At 44.8% G+C, this 1,044-nt stretch overlaps 1 protein-coding gene across 2 annotated transcripts in view; it reads left to right on the forward strand.

The window, feature by feature from the left end:
* LOC101849326 (synaptotagmin-9) overlaps window positions 1-1,044 on the forward strand; it is a gene marked incomplete at its 3' end in the record, with an annotated part of 93,445 nt that overhangs the window by 49,870 nt on the left and 42,531 nt on the right. For both annotated transcript variants that reach the window (XM_005109933.3, XM_035972762.1), the window contains 1 exon segment: window positions 807-961. In XM_005109933.3, the coding sequence (XP_005109990.3) occupies window positions 943-961 (19 nt within the window).

Consider the following 1,044-nt stretch of genomic DNA (forward strand, 5'->3'; position numbering starts at 1 on the left):
ACACACACACACACACACACACACACACACACACACACACACACACACACAATGATATTTCTTAATATTACATGGAATACCTGGCGGTGTCATCTCTTGACTCAGAGGTTTAACTGTCCATCCTTCACCATCGCTAGCTGCCGTTGCACATTCTACTAGAACGAGGCCAGTCCATGTTATATGTTGTTCACCCATGTTACTCTTTGTCTTCCCTTCGAGCACGCCTTTCACAATAGTAACGTGTCGTTTTAAATGACCAACGTATTGTATTTACAATTATTTTTTAAAAATTCAGCAGAGTTTGTCTTGAGTCGAGAATCTGACACACTCTATTGCTTGTCTTCTTGCTTTCCAGTGGCATTTTTATTTCTTCGGTCATTACATTACTTTGGGGTAATACTTTTTAAGTTCCCTACATTTTTCACAGTGACCGGTCACAATCGTTTTTTGTGTCTTGGTGTGCTCTAGTGTGCCACACACCTTGCTGCCGAGCCTCGAGATCATTCAAATACCTATCCTTTGGGTAAGTTTACCTGCTCTCTTCACCACTCAAGATTTCACAGCTAAGATAGACCACCCCCAACACCTGCAGCTGGTGTATACATTGTGTTAGGCCCTTCCCTGGCGACCTGTCCAGCTTCGTAGAACGTGCTAGTAGGGACCGAAGTCCTATGGACTCGCAAGCTTCCCCGCCTTCGCAAGGCATGTATACAAAGGCTGTTTCATATCATAATGGGACGTTTTCTTAAAAAAACCAATGACCGTACCTGATCTTTTTCTTATTCTGTATTCTCTTCTCTCTCCAGATTATCGGAAGACCGCCTGAGAAGTGCACAGAGATGGTCAGCAGAACAGACGGGTCCTGTTCCCGTAACCGTCGTTTGTGAGTAAAGCATCAGACACAGAACGTTAACGGTGACTCTTGACATAGCCGTATACAACATGGGACAGTTTGCAAAAGGTCAGTCAGTTTACCAGTCTGCCTCTCTGTTGCCCAAACTACTCTCCCCTCTCCCCTCCCACCCAGACACACATACATCTGTC

The sequence above is a fragment of the Aplysia californica genome, unplaced genomic scaffold (assembly GCF_000002075.1).
Source record: "Aplysia californica isolate F4 #8 unplaced genomic scaffold, AplCal3.0 scaffold00832, whole genome shotgun sequence".
Classification (NCBI taxonomy): domain Eukaryota; kingdom Metazoa; phylum Mollusca; class Gastropoda; order Aplysiida; family Aplysiidae; genus Aplysia; species Aplysia californica.